Source organism: Jaculus jaculus, chromosome 9 (assembly GCF_020740685.1).
Source record: "Jaculus jaculus isolate mJacJac1 chromosome 9, mJacJac1.mat.Y.cur, whole genome shotgun sequence".
Classification (NCBI taxonomy): Eukaryota; Metazoa; Chordata; class Mammalia; order Rodentia; family Dipodidae; genus Jaculus; species Jaculus jaculus.
This window is the reverse complement of record NC_059110.1, coordinates 36,972,969-36,997,162: the sequence shown is the minus strand read 5'-3', so window position 1 is coordinate 36,997,162 and position 24,194 is coordinate 36,972,969. Positions and strand designations below refer to the sequence as shown.

The 24,194-nt window shown below is 37.3% G+C and overlaps 1 protein-coding gene and 1 pseudogene across 2 annotated transcripts in view; one reads left to right on the top strand and one right to left on the bottom strand.

The window, feature by feature from the left end:
- Lama2 (laminin subunit alpha 2) overlaps nt 1–24,194 on the top strand; it is a 640,019-nt gene that overhangs the window by 161,876 nt on the left and 453,949 nt on the right. For both annotated transcript variants that reach the window (XM_045157983.1, XM_045157982.1), the window contains exon 3: nt 5,144–5,256. In XM_045157983.1, coding sequence (XP_045013918.1) covers nt 5,144–5,256 — 113 coding nt within the window. The remainder of the gene's footprint in view (nt 1–5,143; nt 5,257–24,194) is intronic.
- On the bottom strand, nt 15,971–16,441 carry LOC101604422 (annotated as a pseudogene).

Sequence of the window (24,194 nt, the reverse complement as noted above, 5' to 3'; positions counted from 1 at the left end):
GGTCGTGAGGACATTTCTAGGTGATGAGTCTAAAAATGGAGAAATGCATAAGATCTTTCATCTGCATCTAGCCTCACTAAAACCGTGGGTTCATCTTTGCCCTTGTATGCTCAGGGTACTTTCTCTGCAAAGCTCAGTCCATGCATCTTCTGCTTGTCTTTTACTCCATGTGGAATTCTCACCTTAGTCTCATTCTCATTCTGTCAATAATCTCCTGTAGTCCCCATTTGTTTCTTTTCTGAGCAGATGATCAGACCCACATCTTCTTTTTAAAGATTTTATTTATTTATTTATTTGAGACAGAGACAAAAGAGAGAGAGAATGGGCATTGCAGGGCCTCTAGCCACTACAAGTGAACTCCAGGTGCATGTGCCACCTTGTGTCCTGGGGAACAGAACCTGGGTCCTTTGGCTTTGTAGGCAAGTGCCTTAATGGCTAAGCCATCTCTCCAGGCCCAACCCCACATCTTCATAAGAAAGTTAAGATCATCATAGTCTGTACTTCCCAATTAAAAAATAGCAGTTGAAAAGGTTTACCTCAATGATTCCCTAGCTAATTTTCAGATATAGTTAGATCTTGGGTTGACTTGCACAGTTGATCCCTATTGAGGGTCCTATTGCTTTCTGCCTTCTTTTAAATAAGGCAACTCTGCTAGGAATAAGTATTCACAAATAAATTATGATAATAAAATTTATAGTGGGGATTATAGTTAATTGTTGATTCATCTTCCTATTCTTTTTGTGGCTAATTTTCATGTCAATTTGACCTGACCTGCTAAGTTGTATAAATTTCCAATCAGATAGCTTCTCTTACAAATTCTAAAGAGCACTGAAATCTATTTGGAAGTGTGGGTGCATGTGTGCATTGCTACTACATGTGAGACCAAGCAAGAAGATCCAGGAAGGTGTTGGAGAAATGTTCCCTGATATATTTTTTCTCTTACATGGAATGCCAGCAATATTTCATTTATTGTTCTGACTTCCAATGTGCCAATTTCAGCATCTACTCACACCAAAACAGGTATTTATTTGATATTTATTCATGCTTTTAGTATTTGCTGTTGCCATACAGATGACCACTTTGTCTAGGTTCAACAGATTTTAACTAGGAAAAAAATATTAAATATGTCCAGCAATTTTGTTTATTTCCTTGATGAGATAGGATGCTTCACCACATAAACTGTGAATGTGATAGATTTGGTACAAAATGATAGTCCATGGGAATGTTTGTTCTTATTTTTACTTATTTGTTTATTTGAGATAGAGAGAGAAAGAGGCAGATAGAGAGAGAGAGAGAGAGAATGGGCACACCAGGACCTACAGCCACTACAAATGAACTCCAGATATATGTACCATCTTGTGCATCTAGCTTACATAGGTCTTCAGGAATCAAACCTGAGTTCTTTGGCATTACAGGAAAGCACCTTAACTGTTAGGCCACCTCTCCATCCTTACTGTATTATTAAAATTAAAATTTTCCCAGTGACAATGGAATATTAAAATATGAATATTCTTATTAAACATATAAATGTCAGACCATGAATAATTCAAAGCTTATATGTGTTTTTAAAAAGTTTTTTTTTTGTAATTTAAGAGAGAGAAAAAAGAGAAAGAGGAAGATATCAAGAATAGGCATGCAAGGGCCTCTAGCCACTGCATATGAATTTTAGGTTCATGTGCCACCTTGTGAATCTGGCTAATGTGGTTCCTGGGAAATTGAACCTGGGTCCTTTGGCTTTGCAGCCAAATGCCTTAACTGCTAAGCTATCCCTCCAGCCCTTTTTTGGCATTTTTTTTTTTTTAGTTGACAACTTATAGACAACAAACCTTAATAATACCCTCCCCTCTCCCACCTTCCCCTTCACAAATCCACTCTCCCATAATATCCCCTCCCTCTCTTCATTCTCTCTCTCTTTTTAAAAATTTTATGTATTTATTTATTTGTAATCAGAGAGAGATAGAGAGAAGAGAGGCAGCCAGACAGAATGGGCACAGCAGGGCCTCTAGCCACTGAAAATGAACTCCAGATGCATGTGCCTCTTGTGCATCTGGCTTACATGGGTCCTAGGGAATTGAACCTGGGTTCTTCGGCTTTGCAGGCAAATGCTTTAACCACTAAGCAATCTCTCCAGCCCTCATTCATCTCTCTTTTACTTTGATGCTATCATCTTTTCCTCCTATTATGAGTTCTTGTGAAGGTAGTACTAGGCACTCTGAGATCATGTATATCAAGGCCAGTTTCTGTCTGGACAATGGTAAACAGTCCTACCCTTTCTTTGGCTTTTACATTCTTCCTGCCACCTCTTTCACAATGTACCCAGAGCCATGGAGGGTGTGATAGAGATGTTTCAGTGTTGAACATTCCTCTGTTACTTCTTCTCAGCACTATGGTGACTTTTGGGTCATCTCAGTGGTAACTGCCATCTGAAAAGAGAAGCATCTCTAACAAAAAATGGGAGTAGCATTAATATATGGGTATGAACATTAGATAAAGTACTTATAGGGAAGTTTGGTGCATTTATATGCATTCAGTCAGACAAAAGCAGGTGTTATACTCCTAGGGCTCATGACTTCCCTCACCATAGGCTTTTGATTAGGTTTTCAGTATCAGGCATGTATTTCTTCCTATAGAGCAGGCCTCCAGTCCAATTATAGAGAAGTTGGTTTCCCCCATAACACACATGCCACTATTGCACCTGTTCAGTTTTTGGCTTGTCTGGCCAAACTTGAGGCTTGCAGTATCCACTGTTTTCATTGCTGATGGTTTCTGTCTCCCATTGGGCTGTATGCAGTGCAGCTTGTTCCAGCTGAGAAAATGAGGAAGAGGTTTTTAGCTCATCCTCAGATAATTTCTCATTGACCTTGCAGCTCAGACATGTGGAATCTTCAGCATAGGGTCTTACCAACTATTTCTGGTGGGAAACCAAGAGCTTTGGCAATAGCCTATAATATTTTAGGGGAAACAGTGACCTTCCTGGCCAACAACTCACCGAAAGGTACCCCAGCCCTTGTACTGAAAAATTTCTAGTAACAGTCTATGGCTTCTGGGTGTGCTATTATCCAAAAAAGTAACTTTTCATATATCTTATTTACAATAACTTGAATTTTGATTAACCCTCCCCCACCCTTCTTTTATCCAATCTCTACACCTGACCTTACTTAGGCCATTCCACTCACATCTGTTCTTCTACTTACATATATACAATACCATCCCCTTAAGTCCTTTCTTCTTGGCAAGTCTTAAAATGTAAAACTTAATAAATAGTCATTTAGATACTCTTTATTCTCTTTTGTGATTTGATTTTTATTAGTCTCATTTAGAAATTTTTATTGTCAAGCAGTCCATGGAAGACTTAGTCTAGGTTGATTTTGATTATCTTAATTGTTTATGGGTTTAAATATTTTTTAATATTTTATTTTTATTATATATATATATATATATATATATATATATATATATATATATATATATATTAAATGATGGTAGATTGGATGTTGCTTAGGAAATTACAAAGAAAGAATTCCAATCTCAATTCCAGAAATCTTTCACATTTTCTTGCTTTTGAGGTTTGGCTTGTCTCCTGAAAGTTAAGAAACTGGAAACTACTGTGGTGAGTGGAGTTTTGTCATCCATATTTCAGGGATGACAAGGAGTTTAAATGATTTGTCCATGCTCAGTTAAGTGGTAAATGGTGGAGACAGGGTGAACAGCTATCTTCTTCAATGTCTACTTTTCATATTCCAAATCCTGTGCTCTTTCATTACTATATCATTAGATTATATGTTTGTGTTTCCATGCATGGTATATAGATTAAGAGGGCATGATTGTCCCTCATAGTGGTGTGATTGGCTCATTCTTTGAGGAATTCTCTCAAGTTTCAAACAAAACAATTGCACCTAATCTCAACATTTATTCATTTGTTTAACATATTTTCCCATGGAATTAGTTTTGCCACAAAGACCTATCAAAGTATATCAGAATGATGTGAAAGTAGCTGGGAAGCTCACCTGACTTTCTTCACATCTCTGTGGGTAAATATCTGATTTCCAAGTGAGGTGTGAGGGGCTTAGACATCCACACTGCAGCCCTAAGAATACAATTTGGAACACCAATGACCTCTACTCAGGACATCTTTATCCACTTGTCACCTATGTCTATTAAGATGAGGAGGATGATACAGAATATGTGTTCTTAGAAAAATGAGAAGCATAGGTTTTGCATGTGAGCCATTGACTGGGAGGCGACATGTACCTGGGCTATAGTATGCAGGGATAATGTGGCTAACTTATGATTCTTCAACTTGATTAGAAGAGATGAGAATCTCTGGGCTTGGGTGAAGAAAAGAATTGTAGTGAAGGAATGACATCATGTCAGAAATGGTCCATGCCTTAATCTTTACCTACAGTCCCCTTTTCCCACTGGTCTGGAATAAGAGTGAGGGAAGGCCTGTGTTTAGTTGAAAGGCTATTTTCATGACAGTCCATTGGCTTGCCATTCTTACTCAGATTCTTCTACTACAGTTAGTGATAAGGGACTAAACAATTCTGGATGGGAGTCTTGAGGTCTCATTTATTATACTTTTAAAGATAGAGAGGTGGCAAGTTAAAGACTAACCCCAAAATGTCTCACTGAATGATTTGTGGCAGCATTTTATATTAAGACCAGATATATGCTGATTGCTCAAGTTTGGGAATAAGGAATCTGTCTGAAGACCAAGTCTTCAAGTACTTTGCATTCAAAGTTCAGAATTTTAAATTTTTCTTAACAAAGTGGGTGGCATAGTGTACTGCCTCAAGCAGTAGAGATTTTCTCTTGTGAATGATCCACACATCAGTGGAATCTCAGTGCAATTTTTTTTCCCACTTAGTTCCTGAAGTTATCTTTGAAGTTTCCATTTTAGTGGATGGCCAGTGTTGAGCATTTTCTTTCATACCCCAGGCATGGTGCTATTTCCCACCACAGTGTTCAGTACTACGAAGCAGTTGAGACACAGGGGAAGCCAGACATTGCTCTCCTTGTAATGTGTGCTATTTGCAGGAGGCTTGCATTAACTTCTTTAGCTTATGTTCCTCTCTAAGGAAGTGGTTGGAAGCTCACTATATTATCCTTCCTCCTCCTTTACATGCTGCTGCTGACTCCACAGAGAGACACCCGATTACAAATGCTATCGACGGCAAGAACACTTGGTGGCAGAGTCCCAGTATCAAGAATGGGATCGAGTATCACTATGTGACCATTACACTGGATTTACAGCAGGTAGATTGCTTCTTTCTGGTCATTTTACACTTCTGACACTGTGGTTTGCATTTTCCATTTATTCAGTTAATTGTTGTTTAGATGGAATTATACATTTAGCACCTTCCACCATTTCCTTGACATAGTGAACATAGCTTTGAAAATATGTGATGATTATTTGTAAAACACAACTGAAATAGAATTTAGAAATTCATTAGGAGTGGGTCTGTATTAACTAAATGGGATAATGGTGAAAATATGGATCAACAAAAGTTTACATGAAGGAAATACAATAGTGCTATTTTAAACTTAAATTAACTCTGTGCTTTTACTCTACTGATGGTGTGTATTCATAGAATTTCTCAGGTGACAGGCTCTTGAGTAAATTGCCTCCCATTACTGAGATTTAAACAGACTGGGACAGTTTATTTTCAAATTAAGCTTGGATAAACCTATGTGGTAAAAAGCCCTGAAGTTATATAAAATTTATGTTGGAAACCACTGGAGTTTGTTGCATAGGCTTGGGTGTCTTTTAGTCTTGATTTTATCCACCCTATTTACAACATTCTAATCAGGCTGAAGTTAATAATCGAGAATCACCTAATTCAGGCTCAAAACTAGATTTAAAATAAAATTTGAAAATATTTCCCTATTGTTTCAAATGCAAAAGTGAATTTAATTGACTAAAAGTTGAGATTAGAAATGGTGACCTTTGATGGAAATAGTGACCGTTACTGAGTTCTTTATATTTATTTATTTATTTATTTATTATTGGATATGGGCATATACTGTATGTAAACATCACATGTTGGTACCATCCTTTCCCTCCTCCCTGCCCCTTTTCTGAAGAGGCCTTTTTCATTGGGGATGCAGGTCAATCGCGAGGGGATTGTGGGCCATGCATTATGGGGGGAAGCAATGTTTCTGTGAAAAATGTCCGAACTTATGGCTCTAACAATCTTTCCACCCCCGCTTCCACAAAATTCTCTGAGCTATGCTGGGAGCATTTTAAGTCTACTTCAGTGATGGACACTTAGAAGCATCTAGATGTATGTTTTGGTAGGTGTTGAGCATCCTCACTATCTTTCTCCATCACCCTTGTGCTAATGTCAGCTTATCTGTCCCATGTTCAACCATTTTTCTACAAAATTTCAGTGTGTTATGTTTTCTTCCTGCTGAATAGAATTCCATTGTATAGATATACCACATCTTGGTTAACCATTCATCCAATGATGGGCACCTGGGTTGATTCCACTTTTTAGCTATTATGAATTAAGCAACTATAAACATGTGGAGCTTTTAGGGTAAATGCCCAGTAAGGGAATAACAGGGTCTGTTGGTAACTCTATATTCATTCTTTTCATAGTCCTGAAATTGATTTCCAAAGTGGTTGTACATTCCCACCAATAGTCAATGAGAATTCCTATTCTCCACAGCCTTGTCAACTTTTGTTTACATTTGATTTTTAAATCTTTGCTATCCTTATTGGGATAAGGTAGAATCTCATAGTTGTTTTAATTTGGATTTCCCTGATGGTCAGGGATGTTGAACATTTTCTTAATTGTATGTTAGCCATTTGTAATTTTTCCTCCGAAAACCCCCTATTCAGTTCTCTGCCCCACTTTTGGAGTAGGTTGTTTAATTTGTTATTGTTTAGTTTTATTTTTTACTTCTTTGTAAGATCTAGATATTAGGTTTCTGTCAGTGGTATAGCTGGCAAAGATTTATTTCCCATTCAGTGGGTAATCTATTGACTCTGCTTATGGGCATGTTTGTCTGTGAAAAAGCTTTTTAGCTGCATGAGATCCCATTGGTCGAGTGCTTGTTCAATTTCCTTGGCTATTGGGCTTTTGTTCAGAAAGTCTTCCCCAGTCCTATATCAAGGAGAGTGCTTTCTATTTTTTCTTCTAGCAGTTGAAGACTTTAGGTCTTATAGTGAGAGCTTTAATTCATTTGGACTTGAATTTTGTTTATGGCAAAATGAGTGGGTCTAATTTCGTTTTTCTACATATAGTCTTCCAATTTTTCCAACACCATTTGTTGAAGATGTTTTCTTTGTTCCAGTCTACATTATTGGCAACTTTGTCAAAGGTTAGGCAGCTGTAGTTGTCTGTCCTAAAGTCTGGGTCTTCAATTCTCTTCCATTGTTCTGTGTTTGTTTTTATTCCAGTACCATGCTGGTTTTGTCACTATGGCTGTGTAATATAGCTGCAGATCAGGTATGGTGATACCACCAGAGGTGTTTCTGTTGCTGAGGATATGTGTGGATATACGAGGCCTTCTGCCTTTCTATATGAATTTTGAGATCCGTTTTTCAATCTTTGTGAAGAATGATGCTGGTATTTTTATATTGATATTGTGCTAAATCTGTATATTGCTTTTGGTAGAATTGATACTTTTACAATATTAATTCTACCTATCCAGAAGCATGGGCATTCTCTCCATCTTCTCAAGTTCTCCTTAATTTACTTCTTGACTTTTTTTATGCTTTAATTTTATAGTTCTTTCACATCTTTTGTTAGTGTTATTCCAAGGTATTTAATTTTGTTTTGCTATTTAAATTGGTTTCAGTTCTTCTATGGAGGTTTGATAGAATTTAGCTTGTCCTGGACTTTTCTTATTAGGGGGGTTTTTGTTTGTCTTTTCAATCTCCATGGATGTGATAGGTTTGTTGAAGAGATTAATCTGCTCTGACTTTAGTTTGGTAGGTGGTATGTGTTTAGGAATTCACCCATTTAGTTCAGATTATTTAATTTTGTGGAGTAGATGTTTTGGAAGTATGTCCTGATGATTCTTCCAATTTCATTGATGTGTGTTGAGATCTCTCCTTTATTATTTCTGATTTTTTTAAATTTTTATTTATTTATTTATTTATTTGAGAGCGACAGACACAGAGAGAAAGACAGATAGAGGGAGAGAGAGAGAATGGGCGCGCCAGGGCTTCCAGCCTCTGCAAACAAACTCCAGACGCGTGCGCCCCCTTGTGCATCTGGCTAACGTGGGACCTAGGGGAACCGAGCCTCGAACCGGGGTCCTTAGGCTTCACAGGCAAGCGCTTAACTGCTAAGCCATCTCTCCAGCCCTATTTCTGATTTTTTTAACTTGAAACTTCTGACTTTTTTTTTTTTTTTTTTTGCTTGATCAGTTTGGCCAGGAGTTTGTCAATCTTGTTTATTTTTTCAAAGAACCAGCTCTTTGTTTCATCATTTTAAAAGATTGATTTCCTAGTTTGTAATTCATTAATTTCTGCTCTAATCTTGATCATTCCTATTCATATCTGTGTACAGCAGAAAAGCACCTTCCCTGAATTAATGGTATTGCCCATGCTCATCGTCAGCATGAGGGGCCTTTGTCTGCTTTTACTTCCTTTGTGGGGTATGATAACCTTATGATGAGTTAGTATTCTGAGGCATCTTCAGTAGTTCAGTCATCATAAAAAGTGGCAAATTCTGTTTATAAGATCTTCCAGGCTCCATAGTCTGAAATTTATGACATATGACTGGTCCAAAGGCTATATGCTCAGTTGGTCTTACAGGATGGTATCTATCTATTTTCATACCTATTTTTGTATCTCTACTTCCTGAAAATCAGACTATATGTGACTAAGTGAAGGAAGACACATATAACATTTGGAAAAGGTACACTACCACACTAATAATATGCTTTACATCCTTTGAATCCTGTGCATAAATTTCCAGGGGTACCAGTCTCAAAGTATACTTTCTCTTCCTGTGGGTAAAGACAGCTTGTTCCTTTCTCAATGCCAGAAACTCCCCGTCTCTGTGTGATTATTGAAAGTCTGTTTTCCCAATCAACAGCAAGCTTGATGTCCCTTGATTCAGGTCATTGCCTGAGATAGGAAATCAATGAGAAGTGATGGTTTATTGCTCTCATTTATTCCCACTTATTCTTTCAGATTTCACATGGAGTAAGGGAGTCAATTACTAATATAATTTGCACTAATAACTTACACTAACCTTTGAACTCAATCACAGTATTATTTATCTATTATTAAGCATAGCAATATTTCCCTTCCAATTTACAGAAAGATTGTAAAACTCCAAATTTTAACTAGATTAGTCCTATCCAATTTTCTCCTTACTAATATTATAAAACTCCAAATTTCAACTAAATTAGTCCTATCCAATTTTCTCCATACTAATTTTCAGGCCAGAGTTTGCTTGCCAAATTATTTTGTCCAGTGAAGGCTATTATAGTTTCCTAGGCTTGTCTTGTATCACCACTCATTGATCCCCATGCTGCATCGTCAACATGAGGGGACTTTGTCTGCTTTTACTTCCTTTGTGTAGTATGATAACCTTATGGTGAGTCAGTATTCTGAGGCATCTTAGTAGTTCAGTCATCATAACAAGTGGCAAATTCTGTTCATAAGGTCTACTAGGCTCCTTAGTATGATATATGAAGTTTGACTGGTCCAAAGGTATGGGATGGTGCCTACCCATTTTCTTATCTACTTTTTCTTTTCCTACTTCTGTGACTAATAGAAGGTAGACACCTATAACATCTAACAGGAAATATATACTCATTTCTACTTGACTAAAAATTTTAATTTTGTCACTTATTTACTGCTGTAAAATGTTACATAGGCTTTATAATCAAGGCTCATAAAAGAACTCCTGAGAGAAGAAAGTGCCTCATTCTTTCTCATTTTGTCTTAGAGTTGGGAATAATGACCTATGGGGAGTATTTGTGGTACTTATTCAGCTACAGAGCAAAGTTGGAGGAAGGCATCATTTCATGTACTGGTAACCCAGCAATTGTGGACTTCCTGTGTTTATGTCACTTGCTTCTCACAAGCATCCTAGAAGGCAGCTAGTATTATGCTTTCTATTTAAATTTTTTAGTAAATAAACTTTGCAACACTTATTGAAATTTCTACACTGTCAGTTTTACATTCCCCTAGGAAATTATAGCACTATTGAGTGACTTTGGCCTTGTGTAGAGAACTTCAATCATGGGTCACAACCTTAGGAGCTCCTTTAATAGTTGAGAGCATTGAGACTTAGAACAGTGTCTTGCCTTCTTTACAAAGTTTACTCCATCCAGGGCTTAATTTGAATCTGAGGGAGCTGAATGTAAGATCCAAATGATGCCAGTACTTCCATAGGAATCTCAAGACTACGAAGCCTGTGAGAATTTTGTAATATACCTTCAAGGGCTAAAATTTAAGGAATTCCAAATTATTTTCTCTGGCTTCTATGGGGAGAATATAGCTAACATCTGTGTTTTCATAAGACAGGTATTTAGATCTCTTATTTTCTGTATGCCTATAACTACACATAACTTCTATCTTTTCACATATGCATGAGGGATTAATAGTTTACTCAGCGCTATGTGAGTTATTATCTAACTAGGAGCTAAAGGCAGTGGTGTTATACAGAGTGGGTAAATATCACCAAGTGTTTTTCGATTGGCTGGTTATTAGTTGTCTTTTCTATTCTGAGGCCTATGAGTTTTAGCAAATACCAGTGCCATGTCAGTCTATACTTAACTCCACTATGCAACCTTTTAATAAATGTTATTTTTAATTGAAACAGCAGTCATTGATTGGTCTGATCAAATCATTATTGATTACATTGGGGAACTTATATCATATTTTAACATTCAACATGAGCAGTGGAAAAAAATCACAGCATTTTTTTTTTGTGAAAGTAACTTCTTATTTGATAAACCAGTTGTTTTTAGACATTTTTCCCCAAGGGATTGTTAACATTTCTCAATTCTATTTACTCATATCATATCTTGAGAAAATGATTTGATTTAATCATGTTGCACCACACCACGTAGATTAGCAAAATAAACATTACAGCATTGTCGCAAAAATTTGAAATTATTATTATAACACCATAACAATTAAGTTCCATCTGGCAATTATGGCTACCATTACAATCTAGAATCAGCATAAGCTTAAATAGAAACTTAACTTTGCCTGTGATGTGTATGCAAAAGCCCAATATAATGGCTAACAAAAATGGACAGCAAATTTAAAGCCAATAACAGAGACCCAAAAGTTAACAGGATGTTCAAAGTTTCCCCTCACTCCCCTGGTCTTTTCAAGGAGATAACTATGTCTGATCTCATCCTAATACTCTAATTTGGTCATTTTCTTAGTCTTGCCAGGGATTTCTGTAGCACTAAATGGGGCATGAGATAAAAGACAGAAGAGAAGCTTTCTAGTTGACTTTGTAGTATATATGTCCCTCCTGGACAATCTGAAAATGCCTTGAAATTAGTTTACTTATGTGTGGGAGGCCCTTGAGCTCAATCTGCAATTCAGTGAAAATACTGTTACCAAATTGGTTGTCTTACAGTTACAGAGGTCATATGTATTTTATTTATTGAGTTTAGATACATGTTTAATGGAACCAGTTAACAAAATTAAGTACAAGCTGTATTTTGGAAAGGGGTTAATGAGTATTTCAAAGTACATATTAACATACTTTGAGAAACTATGTAACTAGCACAGAGGGTATTGTTCAAAGTTGAGACTCATTAACATAATGGCTGAAATCTCTGATAAGAATTCATGGAGTACAATGAAGTATTTCATATATTTGAGGATGTTATTTATTTTTTCTTTATTAGCTATGTACATACTCAGTTTGTAAATAGCCTTGTGGGTACCACCATTAGCCTTCTCCCTGTCCTCTCTGCTTTTCATGGGACTCTCCTTGTTAGGGATTGTGGGTCGTGCATTGTGGGGGTAACCACAATTATGGGGAAGAGGCAGTATCTCAGTGCATAACGTCCCAACGTGTGGCTCTAACAATCTTTTTGTCCCCTCTTCCACAAATTTCCCTAAGCCATGTTTGGTTCATTTTAGGTCTACTTCAGTGATGAGGTCTTGTGAGCCTCTGTGTCTCTTGATATCTGATTTGGTAAGAGTTGTGTTTTCTCTGTGTCTATCTCCTTCACCCTTGTGCTGATACCAGGTTCTCCAAGAAAGCAGGATTTTTGCTTATTTCCCCAATTACTTTATAGTTTCAGTTAGGGCCCTCGTGAGGTATGATGGGATGATTGTGTCCTCAGGTTCTGTGACCACCTGAAAAGAGGAGCATATTCTCCAATGGAGAGTGAAGTCATAGCCAGATAAATGGGATAACCATTATTATTTTAGAGAGAACTTAATTAGCGTAGGCCTTCGTGTGGCCCAAGATTGGTAGGAGCTTGATATTGGATAGTAAGCTAATATTTTGGATATGGTTCTGACTTTTCCTCAGTTATAGCTATGGGTTCCATTCCACTGAGAAGATCTGTTAGCCAATTCAAGAGCAGTTGGTTTCCCATCGTGGCTATGTTCCACTATTGCACTTGGGTGAGCATCACATCAGGTTGTTTGCTGTTGAGCATCTTAGACCATGAGTTCCTTGGTCAAATGTTGGCCATTTTCCCCCAGTAGCTCATGTAGCACCTTCTAGCATTATACAAGCTAACTGTTTGGGGACTGACTCTCTTCCAGATTCTAGCCAGGTCTTTCCATGTTCCATACCAACAGCATATGGTAGAAACAGGAGAAGATTAAGGTTAGTCTTCATCATCCCTCGCTAGGGCCCTTTGATTCAGATGTTCCCTCTAAGGAGCTGATGAAGGTTCAACCTTTTAGTCTGTCTTTCAGGATATAGGATTTTATGATACCAGTTCTATTTGGGCCCAGTTTTGTGTCCCTCCATTGGGGTAAGGATATGTGGAATCTCATAATTGTTTTAGTTTGCATCTCTCTGATGGTTAGGGACATTGAACACTTTCTTGAGTGTGTTTGCCATTTGTATTTCTTCTTCTGAGAAATCCATGTTCAGTTCTCTGTCCCATTTTGTGAGTGGGTTGTTTGACTTTTTATTGTTTAGGTTCTTGAGTTCTTTGTAGATTCTAGAAATTAGGTTTCTGTCAGTTGTATAGCTGGCAAAAACTTTCTCCAATTCTGTGGGTAATATATTGTCTCTGCTTATTGTGTGTTTGTGAAAAACCTTTTCAGCTTCATGAGATTCCAATAGTTGAGTGTTTAATTTCCTGTGCTACTGGGGTTTTGTTCAGGAAGTCTTTTCCCACTCCTATATCATGGAAAGCTCCTCCTATATTTTCTTCCAGTAGTAGCAGAGTTTCTGGTCTTATATTGAGGTCTTTGATCCATTTGGACTTGATTTTTGTGTATGTAGAGATGTGTGGATCTAGTTTCATTTTCTTGCATGTGGTTATCTAGTTTGTCCAATACCATTTGTTGAAGATGCTATCTTTCTCCAGTGTATATTGTTAGGGCCTTTGTCGAATATCAAGTAGCTGTAGTTACTTTACCCGAAGTGTGGGTCCTCTATTCTGGTTCATTGGTCTATAATCCTGTTACTATGCCAGTACCATTTTGTTTTGTTACTGTGGCTTTGTAATATAGCTTTAGATCAGGTATGGTGGTTCCTCCAAAGGTGTTTCTTTTGAAGAGGATGTGCTTGGATATCCGATGCCTTTTGCCATTCCATATGCAATTTGAGATCATTTTTTTCTATCTCTGAAGAACAATGTTGGGATTTTTATTAGTAATGCATTAAATCTGTATATTGCTTTTGGTAAGACTGCCACTTTTCACAGTGTTAATTCTGCCTATCCAGGAGCATGGGAGGTCTTTCCTTTTTCTCAAGTCCTCCTCAATTTCTCTCTTGAGTGTTTTTTTGTTTACATTATTAAGGTCTTTCACATCCTTGGTTAATATTATTCCAAGGTATTTTATTTTATTTTATTGCTATTAAAAATGGGGCAATGTTGCTAATTTATTTCTGTGTCTTTGTCTTCTGCATAGAGAAAGGTCACTGATTTTTGTGCATTGATTTTGTATCCTACTACTTTGCTGAAGGAATTAATCACCTTTAAGAGTTTTGAGATGGAGGATTTTCAGGTCAGTTATGTACAGAATCACTTTATCTGAAAATAGGGCTAACTTAACTTCTTCCTTTCCAATTTGTATCCCTTTTAAACCTACTAAGGGTTAAATTTGTCATGAAAGTTCATTACTCTTCCAAATTGAATTATTTGTTCATTTTCTTAATGCCTCCTAGTACAAGCATCTGTTGTTCTAGGAGAAATTTGGGGAAATTTACAAAAGTATAAAAATTAAGCAAGGTACCTCAGGACAGCTAATGGTTAGAAGAAGAAATTTTAAGAAATTTTAAAAAATCATGAGACAAATGGAAGAAATCATATCAATATTGAGGTAATTATAAAAGCAATTCTAAGGGTGATGTTAATAGTAATGAATACATACATCAAAAAAGCAACAAAAATCTCAAATAAATGACTTATTGCTATACCTCAAGGAATAAACAAAATTTAAAGCAAAAGCTTAAGCCTTGATTTAACAGAAGTGAGGAAAAAATAAAGATCAGTGCAAAAATAAGGAAACATTGAAATGATAGAATCAGAATCCTAGACTTTAAAACATATATTAATAAATTAAAAATATAGTTATACTATAATTATAATTATATATGTATCCATAAAATTATTGTATCACAATCTAACATAGCAAGTATATTTGACCATTTTAAGTTGAATGCTATTTATCTTACCTTCCTAAAAGAAAATTTTATGAAGATGGTCATATTTGTGTGTGTGTTTAAAATTTTATCACTTTAAGTTAATTTTCATATGACTCACAAGAAGATGAAATGAATGCATATTAAGAGGTTACCACATAATGTTTAGATTGGTATGTTCTTAGTTGTCATGTTGTATGCTTTAGAATGATGGGGCTCAGGATACAAGAAGCATTCTGTGTATTTTCATTAAGTGACTAAGTGATTGAATGAATAAGTTATCTAAACATCAATCCATAACTTAAGCATTTTGTTAAAGTTTAGAATTAAACAAATAATTATGAAATCTCATTGTATTTCTTGAGATAAATTAGGCTGTGTGACTTTTTAAAAATTATTTATTTATTTATTTGAGAACAATAGACACAGAGAGAAATACAGATAGAGGGAGAGAGAGAGAATGGGCGTGCCAGGGCTTCCAGCCTCTGCAAACGAACTCCAGATGTGTGTGGCCCCTTGTGCATCTGGCTAACGTGGGACCTGGGGAACCAAGCCTCGAACTGGGGTCCTTAGGCTTCACAGGCAAGCGCTTAACTGCTAAGCTATCTCTCCAGCCCGGCTGTGTGATTTTTTAAGTGATGAATTCTTCTTTAAAATATTTTATTTTTATTTATTTTATTTTGAGAGAGAGACAGAGAGACAGAGAGAGACAGAGGTAGACAGACAGAAAGAGAGAGAGAGAGAATGGACACACCAGGGCCTCCAGTCACTGTGAATGAACTCCAGATGCATGTGCCATCTTGTGCATCTGGCTTACATTTGTACTGGGGAATTGATCTGGGATTCTTAGGCTTCATAGGCAAGCATATTAACCAATAAGCAATCTCTCCAATCCCAAGTGATGAATTCTTTCAAGTCCTAGGTTAACACCGATTTCTTAGTTTATTTGGGGTTAGTATAACAGAATGCCACAGGTAACTTAAAAAGAACAGAAATTTGTGACTCTATTCATCAATAGGCGATTTGACTCTTTAGTTTTCCCTATGGAGAGTTTTAATGAGCATATTCTCTATATAGAGAGAGATGGAATCCTTTAGAGTTTTCATTTGTACGTATGTTTAGTTGAGGTAGACTTATAAATTCAACATGCTGAGTATTTCAGTACCTTTTATTTAGAACATTTTTTTTTTTTTTACTTGAAGCAAATACTTTTTAATGGGTATATTTTACAAACACACTGGAGGGTCATGCAATGCTGCCTGCATTGGATGCAATCCTGGGCCACAAGTCTGAACACTCCTTTGCAACTGGTTCTGTTATGGCAGAACCTTTCATCTCGCCTTTATTGTTTACGATAACCCCTGCACTATCTTCAAAATAAAGAAATACCCCGTCTTTTCTTCCCTATGATTTTTGTTGTTGAACCACCACTGCTGGATGGACCTTCTTTCTTAACTCTGGTTTCCCTTCTTGACTGTGGCCATCACCATGTCACCCACACCAGCTGCAGGGAGTCTGTTCAGGCGTCCTTTGATCCCCTTCACAGAGATGGTATACAGATTTTTGGCTCCTGTGTTGTCCACACAGTTGATCACAGCTCCCACTGGAAGACCCAGGGAAATCCAGAATTTCGCACAGGAGGACCCACCACATCCTTGCTTGGACATCTTGACCGCCGGGAAAAGAGTCAAAAAGCTAGAACATTTCTTTCTTGACCTACCTGGAACTCCAAATTTTGGAGTCTTTTTAGCTCCCTGGAAATTTCTAAATATTAGCTTAGGTTTCTACTTTCATGAGTTCTATTTTTCATGCTTTATGTCTTCAGACCCTTTATCACTTAAAATTTGCCAAATCTTTTTAGGGGAAAACCTGAGTTGCGTGGAGGTCCCCTTTATCTGTGGAACAGAGTTTGTCAAGTTCTAACTGACTTTGTGGGCCTGCATTTTCAAATTTGGGACTTCCAGGTATTTGGGCAGTAGCTTTATCAATGATACTCTATTCACCCTTCTACAAATTAATGAATGGCCAGCTCATGAGCATCTTTTGACCTTTGATGGAATCCAGCAGCCTTCATACCTTCTCGGTTACCATTTAACAGCTTTTCTTGTCTTATTTGGCTTTCATGTTCATTCACAGTGGCAAGAGGCTTTGATATGCCCATATTCATCTATCTCTCTTTTTCTTTCCCATGGGTATAAAAATAAATTTAATGAAATTAATTTTTTTAATTAATTATTTATTTATTTGAGAGCAACAGACACAGAGAGAAAGACAGAGGGAGAGAGAGAGAATGGGCGCGCCAGGGCTTCCAGCCTCTGCAAACGAACTCCAGACGCGTGCGCCCCCTTGTGCATCTGGCTAATGTGGGACCTGGGGAACCGAGCCTCGAACCAGGGTCCTTAGGCTTCACAGGCAAGGGCTTAACCGCTAAGCCATCTCTCCAGCCCTGAAATTAATTTTTTTTATTAATTAGTTTTGTACTCAGTGAATACAGTCAATTTGGTACCATTATTAGGCTCATCCATTACCTACCCCCTCCCCTTGCCCCCTCCTTGTTGAGGTATATGGGTCATGCATTCTGGAGTTAGCCCACAGTTATGAGTAGGATAAATGTCTCTGCATATCATGACCCAACATGTGGCTCTGACATTCTTTCCACCCCCTCTTCTACATGGCTCGGGGAAATTTTGCAGAAATTAATTTTTTAAAAGACTTACAGAATGATTTTACTTATATGTTCTCTCTATGAATTCTTGAAGATGTTACTAAAGCTGAGAATTTGATAAGAACCTAGCTACATTTATTGCCATCTGGGTCTGAAGAGTGGAAAGATAGCTAGTGTATGTCTGGAGCAGGTGATCGGGGTGGGGGAGGTATGAAGTGATGTCAGGGAGATGTGTGTCTTCTTAGCTACTGCAGGTAGCAGTCAGCTAAAACGATGACTTTAGATTGAATTCTGAGGATAATGAGAAGCTGATGATGGAAATTAAATCCAGAACTAGTATGGTTTCTTTTATTCTCTTAGAAGCCTTACTTTGTAGCATGGAGATTGACAAGTTAAGCAGTTTTTAAGAAACCATTACAATTTCCTGGCAAAGAAATTTTGTTGCCTTCAACAAGGACGGCATTGGTGAATAGGAACAGTGAGTGTGTAGTATTTATGATGGTAGTGGAATAATCTAGAGTGAGGAGAAAATGCTCATTCTTAGGATGCTGGCTGGCCTGATAAAGTATTATCTTACTATGATAACATACACTGACTAAAGAGCAGGTTACAGCTACTGGGTGGCAGTTAAAGTTTCTATTTAGCTTGTTAAGTTTATGTTTCAAAAGCACATTAATCACCAATATAGAAAACTAAAGAGACAATTAGACTTATGGGCCTGAAGTAGGAGGGAGAGATTAGAAGCAGTGGTATGAACTTGGATACCACTGGCAATGGGTTCATATTTAACAGTAAAGCCTTGTTTAAGGTTAGCTAGAAGGGAAGTATAGATTTTAAAAGGCTCTAATTGCTATAATTGCATCCTGGGCACTCCAAATTCAGAGGTGATGAGTAAACTAGATAAAGAAAGAGTGAGTGAAAATGTAGCAGCTGCAAAAGATGAACCAAACTGGTAGGTAGTAAAAATACCACAACATCAGAGAAAGCAAAGAACAAAACCCTAGATTTCCTGCACATAATGAGTATCACTAAAGTATCTTTAATAAATGTCAAATCACTACAAGCAGTGAGACTTAATTTGGAAGGTTTCACCGTGGTACATCTACCAGTGATCAGTAATTAGGTATTTCAATACAAAAATGTTTACACTATAATTTTTTAATTAAGATAATAGTCAATGAAATTATAATGAAAAATAGAAGTCATAACATCTTTTGCTTATAGTCCAGGTTGTGTCTAAATATTAAAAGTAACATACTACATTGTCAAAATACCTGACTCTGTTTGTTTTTACAAATATTTTAATGAGGGTTTTCTGCCAAGTTGGCTGTAGGAAGCCCATTTTTGATTAATTTCAAATTAGCTGAAACAATGAACACAAATAATAGAAATATAGTTCAACCCAGAAAACCAGTCCAAAACCCTAATGAGATGTTGCTTCTCAGCATTGGGTCATTATTATTATGCTGATAGAAGAAGTTAGGCACAGGATTAGAAGGGGAGAAGAATAGTTTCAAAATACAGGTTAAATGGTTAATTAAACTGTCTGCCTTCTTCATATTTACTATTCCTGGTTGAACACCTTCTAATAGTAGATGAGAATGTATGATTTTTTTTGAGTAATAATACCTAAATAGACTTTTATATTTTTTACCTTATAGTAATCTTTAATGATACCCCTCTCAGCCAATTCATTTCAAGTGATAAGAATTTATAATCACCAATGTGAAAAATGTTATATTTACTTAATATTTCTGAAAATATAGGAACTTTTACAAAGTAAAATATGGAAATTAAGAAATAGTCAAAAATTACAATGTTTCCTCCATAATTTTAGAAAATTAAACTAGTGACACAATAGATTCAGTTATTGTATAATTAGTGACTTATACATTGATGAATTTTAGTATAGTTGTTACAAGAATTTGCAGATCCTTTTGGCTTATATATAGTACCTTTCAGTGTATATATACATGCATACATACATATATGTGTGCTAATGTGTGGGAACGAGAAGATAACCTGAATGTCACTGCTGAGGCTCCATCCCTTTGATTTGGGACAGGACCCCACATTAACCTGGAGCTCACCAAGACAACGTTATAGGTCAACTGTACAAAAAAATTACTGAAAAAGTTTTTTTATGGGACCTCTTGATATATCAGATTCTTTTTCTGAAAGCTTTTATTTTCACTAATATCATTGCATTAACAAAACTAGTAATATTTTTTTTTCACTCTTTTTAAAGAGAAAGCAGGTTTTGGACAGTGAAAGGATGAGTAGACAGAGAACAAGGGTTTGGAGGGCAGTGGAAACAATGGTATGATACCATAATTGATGACATGTCCTTATAGAGTTATCATGATGCAGAGTGAACTACAAGTATTAACTTAATGCAATCTGTTGCAGTCAGATTCTCATTGCTGATAGAAATCACTCGACCAAGTACAGGTTGTGGGGGAAAAGTTTTATTTTGGCTTACAGACATGAGGGGAAGCTCCATGATGGCAGGAGAAAACAATGGCATAAGCAGAGAGTGGATATCACCTCCTGGTCAACATGAGATGGATAATAACAGCAGGAGAGTGTGCCAAACACTGGCAAGTGGAAACTGGCTATAATACCCATAAGCCTGCTCCAAACAATACCTTGTCTTCAGGAGGCTTTCATTCCCAAATCTCCATCAGCTTGGAGTCTAGCACTCAGGACATCTAAGTTTATGGGGAAATGCCTGACTCAAACCACCACACCCTCTGTGGATTTTCTAAAGGGATCTTCATCAGTTCTAGCAAATGTGACACTCTGGTAAGGGATGCTGATACCATGGGAGGCTGTGCACTTATGGGATACGTCCAAGAAAAATCTCTGCCCCATGAACCTAAAACTCTCTGTTGTAAAAATGAAGACATGGTGAAGAAGAAAAGGATGCTGTATGTTTTTCTCTAACTTTGTTAAAGATTATCCTGTTTAACTCACACAGTATTTAATACTTTGGATCATGTGAAAGTGGAATTATACTTAATTTGTGTTTGTGTGTGTGTGTGTGTGTGTGTGTTTGTGTGTGTGCAGACGTGCATGTGCACACACATGCATGCATGTTCTAGCTTGGATTGTTACACTTAGAATAATGCTATTAAGATTCTTCCATATTGTAGCACAGATCAGAATTATCCATTTGTTAAAAAGAGTAGTACTCTCTAAGTATGCACCACATTCTTTACCCACACATCCATTGATGGATACTTGGGTCATTCCTATGTCTTTTTAATTTTTTTCTTTATTTTTTTATTGACAACTTCCATGATTATAAACAATATCCCAGGGTAATTCCCTCCCTTCCCCCACTATCCCCTTTGAAACTCCATTTTCCATCATATCCCCTCCCCATCTCAATCAGTCTCTCTTTTATTTTGATGTCATGATCTCTTCCTCCTATTATGATGGTCTTGTGTAGGTAGTGTCAGGCACTGTGACATCATGGATATCCAGGCCATTTTGTGTGTGGAGGAACACGTTGTAAGGAGTCCTACCCTTCCTTTGGCTCTTTCATTCTTTCTGCCACTTCTTCTGCAATGAACCTTGAGCCTTGGAAGGTGTGATAGAGATATTGCAATGCTGAGCACTCCTCTGTCACTTCCTCTCATTACCATGGTTCCTTCTGAGTCATCCCAAGGTCACTGCCATCTGAAAAGAGAAGGTTCTCTAACCAAAAGTGAGAGTAGCATTAATATATGGGTATGAACATTAAGAGAAGTGCTTACTGGGCAGTTTGATGAGCATAGGATATACGTTTAGCCAAACAGCAGCAGACTACACCACAAGGGTTCATGACTAACTCTGTTGTAGGTTTTCAGTATCAGGCATGTGTTCCCTCCCATGGAGTGGGCCTGTAGTCCAATTAGAGGGCTGTTGGTTTCCCCCATAACATACATGCCACTATTGCACCCATTGGCTCATTTGGACTGGCTGGCCAAATATCAAGCTTGCAGTATGGCTTTTTCCAGCTTTCTGTCAGCTGGTTTTTCATGGAGGAGGTTTTCAGCTCAGCTCCAGCAGGATTTCTCAGTGATCTTGCAGCTCAAGTATGTGGAGTCTTCAGCAATAGGGTTTTCCCATCTATTCCTGGTGGGAAACCAAGGGCCTCGGCAATGGCCTATAATATTTTGGGGGCATCAGGGACCTCCATGGACAACAACTCACTGGATGGTATCCCATCCCTGGCACTGAAAATTTTCTACTAACCATCTATGGCTCTTGAGGGTTCCATTGTCCAAAAATGTAGGCTTCCCTATGACTTATTTATATCCTCTTAGATTTTGATTATCCCTCCCTCCTGATATTTCTAATATTATAAACAAATATCTGTTAGAACCAGTGTTTCATATTGTTTCATTGCTTGCTTTTGGTTTTGTGTATATGCTGGAGATGGAATTGCTAGATCACAAGTGCTGCAGTCTGGTTCGCATTGCTGATAGAAATCACCCAACCAAGAGCAGCTTCTGGGAAAAAGGGGTTTATTTTGGTTTACAGGATCGAGGGGAAGCTCCATGATGGCAGGGGGAAACAATGGCATGAGCAGAGGGTGGACATCACCTCCTGGCCAACATCAGGTGGACCATAGCAACAGGATAGTGTGCCAAACACTGGCATTGGGAAAGTGGCTATAACACCCATAAGCCCACCCCAACAACACACTGTGTTAATTCCCAAATCTCCATCAGCTGGGAACCTAGCATTCAGAACACCTAAGTTTATGGGGGACACCTGAATCAAACTGTTGGGGGTGGGCTTATGGGTGTTATAGCCACTTTCCCAATGCCAGTGTTTGGCACACTTTCCTGTTGCTATGGTCCAACTGATGTTGGCCAGGAGGTGATGTCCACCCTCTGCTCATGTCATTGTTTTCCCTGCCATCATGGAGCTTCTCCCTTAAGCCTGTAAGCCAAAATAAACCTCTTTTTTTTTTTTTTCCCACAAGCTGCTCTTGGTTGGGTGATTTCTACCAGTAATGTGAACCTGACTGCAACAACATGGCAATTCCATTTTTAATATGAAGAACCTACATTGTATTTCACCATTTGTCATTACTACAACCCATGTGATAAAGTGCCATTTTTTTCACAACCACACTGACACTTGTTTACTAATGTTATCCTAATGGGTGTGAGGTGGTAATGCTTTGTTTTTCCAGTCATGGTTTTCTAGTATTTCTTTTTTTAAAAAATTTTATTCATTTATTTGAGAGCGACAGACACAGAGAGAAAGACAGATAGAGGGAGAGAGAGAGAATGGGCACGCCAGGGCTTCCAGCCTCTGCAAATGAACTCCAGACGCGTGCACCCCCTTGTGCATCTGGCTAACGTGGGACCTGGGGAACCAAGCCTCGAACCGGGGTCCTTAGGCTTCACAGGCAAGCACTTAACCACTAAGCCATCTCTCCAGCCCTTCTAGTATTTCTTGAGGTCATTTTGGCATGCCCTGAGAGGCACATAATATTTCTTAACTAAATACTGTTGGCAAGAATAGTAATGATGAGTGCTACTGAAGTTTGTAAATATCAACATATAACAGACATAACTTTGTAGTAAAGGAAATTAATTCTAGCACCATTTTGCTCAGCTTGTTGAGGTATGTTATCAATGAAAGGTTCATGATAAGTCAGAAAGTATCAGTTAGTAAGTGAACTGTTTTGTTAATAGCATAAGTTGTAATTTCATCATAAAACTATAACATAGGACTACTCATGTCTGGAATTAGAAGAGGTGTTTTCCCCATGTAAGGAACTGCTTCAAAGCCTGTTGTCCTAGATGGTATGTAAATGTCTTAGATATTGGATAAAATGCTTTGTCCTAGAGGGTGGATAAAATGTTTGACACGAATCATGTTGTAGAATTGTTTCACCATTTGAGAGAGAAAACATTACACATGGGACAATGTTGCACCACAGAGATAAAGCATCTTGCTGAGCATTTCACAAGTGGCAGCATTCAGACTAGAGCTCAGCTTAGTCCTCTCAGATTTCACAGCTTTCCCTCGAAACACACGTTTGTATAACTTCAATTTCCTGTGCAAATCTCTGAGGAGTTTAGAGCACCTGGGATTTTCTGCTATTTACAACATTATAATTATTATTTATCATGATAAATTCACTAAAAGACTAGATTAGTACCAGATAATATTAAAAAGTAAAACCTTGCTTCTAGATGAAACTGGATCTACCAAAGATAATACTAACTTACAATGTATTTCTATAGATATCACCTGACATAATATTCGATTTAACTGTGTGTTTGTGTTGCTGTTTTTCTTGAATATTTTGGATAGAGTTGCACACTGGATGTTGTTTTTGGTTAATTTAAGAACTCTTAAGAAGCCATGTGGATGTGGGTCTTTGATAAGAATTCTTTGGGCAACTTTAATTGCAGCCGACTAAACACTGTCGAGACAGAACTGAGAAAGATCACCATTGATCCAATTTGTTAAAATTGATTTCCAGAAGGTTAAATCCTTTTGTTCTTCATTTTTAATGTGTTTCATTGATTTTCCTAAGGAAGAACATTTAATTTCACTCCAGTAATCACAGAAAAAACTCACCTCATTGTTTACACATCAGCATGGCACTGAAAGTCCTTATCAATTTGACATTAAATAGAATTCTACACTATTCTACATTTTACAAGAGAAGAGCTTCTGAAAAGATAGGATACAATTATATTTGTATATTTATATATGTTATATGCCTTTTCATCATTATT